Below are 2,028 nucleotides of genomic sequence, written 5' to 3'. Positions count from 1 at the left end.
TATTTTTAGTAGAGATGGGGTTTCACCATGTTGGCCAGGCTGGTCTTGAACTCCTGATCTCAGGTGATCCACCCACCTCAGCCTCCCAAAGTGCCGGGATTACAGGCGTGAGCCACTGCTCCCAGCCAAGAAGTCTCTTTTTAGTAAGTCTGGTATTTTCATACAAGTAAGTAACTCCTGTTGGGGGAGAAAAATACAATCTAAGAATAGGGACTTTGGTCAACCATTAATGATCTTGATCTACCTGTTAAAATCTCCTGAATGATCATAGAAAAGCTGTAGATGTCCGACTTCACTGTGGCTGCCTTCTGTAAGATCACTTCTGGTGCGGCCCAGTTGTACAGCTGGGTAGGAAGGGGCACTCGAGTCAGGTCCCTCTGTTCACCTCTGTCCTTGCTAGGGAAGGAAACACACAAGTCAGGGCTCATGCCTTAAAGGGTCTTTCATTCATTCATTCATTCATTCATTCATTCATTCATTCATTCAAAGTCTTGCCATGTCACCCAGGCTGGAGAGCAGCAGCGTGATCTCGGCTCACTGCAACCTCTGCTGCCTCCCAGGTTAAAGTGAATCTCCTGCTCAGCCTCCCAAGTAGCTAGGATTACAGGTGTGTGTCACCAGGTCTGGCTAATTTTTGTATTTTAGTAGAGATGAGGTTTCGCCATGTTGGCCAGGCTCGTGGGTCTTTTAATCAACATACTGCATTTGTGAAAACTTTGCCTCTGAAGGCCGACAACCTCTTTGAGCTCCTGGAAACCTAGCTAGACAATGAGCTAATCCACACTGCTTCAGAGCTGTTCCAACACCTGCAATTCCTTACTGTTCCACCTAGGCCCTCTCCCCCAACTTCATCTGGCAACTCTACTGCTCGCCCACTCCACTCAAGTCACAGGGGCCTTCTTTCAGTTCCTCCAACATACCTAGCACATTAGCCCTTCAAGTCTTTGCACTGGCAGCTTCTGCCAGGTATGCCCTGCCCACAGATCCTAGGGTGACTAGCTACTTTCTGTGACTATTTGTCTGAAAGTCACTTCCTCAAGGAGGCCCTCCCTGACTGCCAAAAGTAGTCCTGTTTTATTGGTTTCAGAGCACTTATTATCTGTATTTGTGTTCATTTATTTAGTTTATTATCTGTCTCCCCTCCATTCTAGAGTCAGCTCCATGAGAGTAAGCACCTCATCTGCCTTTATCACTGTACTCCTGGGCTTACACCAGGGCCTTGATGCTTGCTGTTGAATAAATGAACGCAAACTCTTTCAAGAGCCCCCTCAACCCCCATCTGCTTTATCAAAGCCATCTGGGACTTCTCCAACTCCTCATGATTTCTTTTCTGAACTCCTGCCCTTTTGAGAATGCGCCCTCTCAGTTTAGCATTCAAGGGTTCACTCATAGGCTTAAATAACTCATCTTCCCAACCAGACTCCTTAAGAGCTAAGTCAGAGCATCCTAAATGTCTTCTGGCCCAGCAAGAGTCCTCAGGGTAAACTCAGCACTGACTTCAGCCTACAGCTGTCATGACAATCAAATGAGATCATGGATGTAGAAACACTTGGTGAGCCATAAAGCGCTCTTTCATGTAAAGAATTAGTATGAATATTATGGGAGGCATTCAGTCAAGACTTAATGACTGGCAGTTGATAACTAAGAATTAAGCTTTTAAAAAGCAAGTGACAGCAAGTTTTTTGTTAGTCTGGAAAAAGGACAGATTTTAGAGGATGAGATGGGCTTCTCAGATTTGAGCAAACTTCCCTAAATAAAGTTTCTTCCAGTAAATCTTTGGATAGAGGGCAGTCAGTTCATGAAGTCATGAAGGTGTAAAAGCTAGTATTGACTTTAGTTGTATTGCTGAAAAGTCACCTATGGCCTGGTATAGTGTGAACAGTGTGGATATGCATACAAATTTAATACATAAATATTTATATATTGAACCCGGGAGGCAGAGGTTGCAGTGAGCCAAGACTGAGCCACTGCACTCCAGCCTGGGTAACAGAGCGATACTCCGTCTCAAAAAAAAAAAAAAAAAAAAAA

At 44.6% G+C, this 2,028-nt stretch overlaps 1 protein-coding gene across 3 annotated transcripts in view; it reads right to left on the bottom strand.

Moving 5' to 3' along the window:
• Positions 1-2,028, bottom strand: part of TEX14 (testis expressed 14) — a 161,482-nt gene that overhangs the window by 63,094 nt on the left and 96,360 nt on the right. For all 3 annotated transcript variants that reach the window (XM_011979186.1, XM_011979187.1, XM_011979188.1), the window contains exon 11: positions 245-396. In XM_011979186.1, coding sequence (XP_011834576.1) covers positions 245-396 — 152 coding nt within the window. The remainder of the gene's footprint in view (positions 1-244; positions 397-2,028) is intronic.

Source organism: Mandrillus leucophaeus, unplaced genomic scaffold (assembly GCF_000951045.1).
Source record: "Mandrillus leucophaeus isolate KB7577 unplaced genomic scaffold, Mleu.le_1.0 Scaffold20, whole genome shotgun sequence".
Lineage (NCBI taxonomy): Eukaryota > Metazoa > Chordata > Mammalia > Primates > Cercopithecidae > Mandrillus > Mandrillus leucophaeus.
The sequence above is the reverse complement of the archived record's forward strand: the minus strand, read 5'-3'. Positions and strand labels throughout refer to the sequence as shown.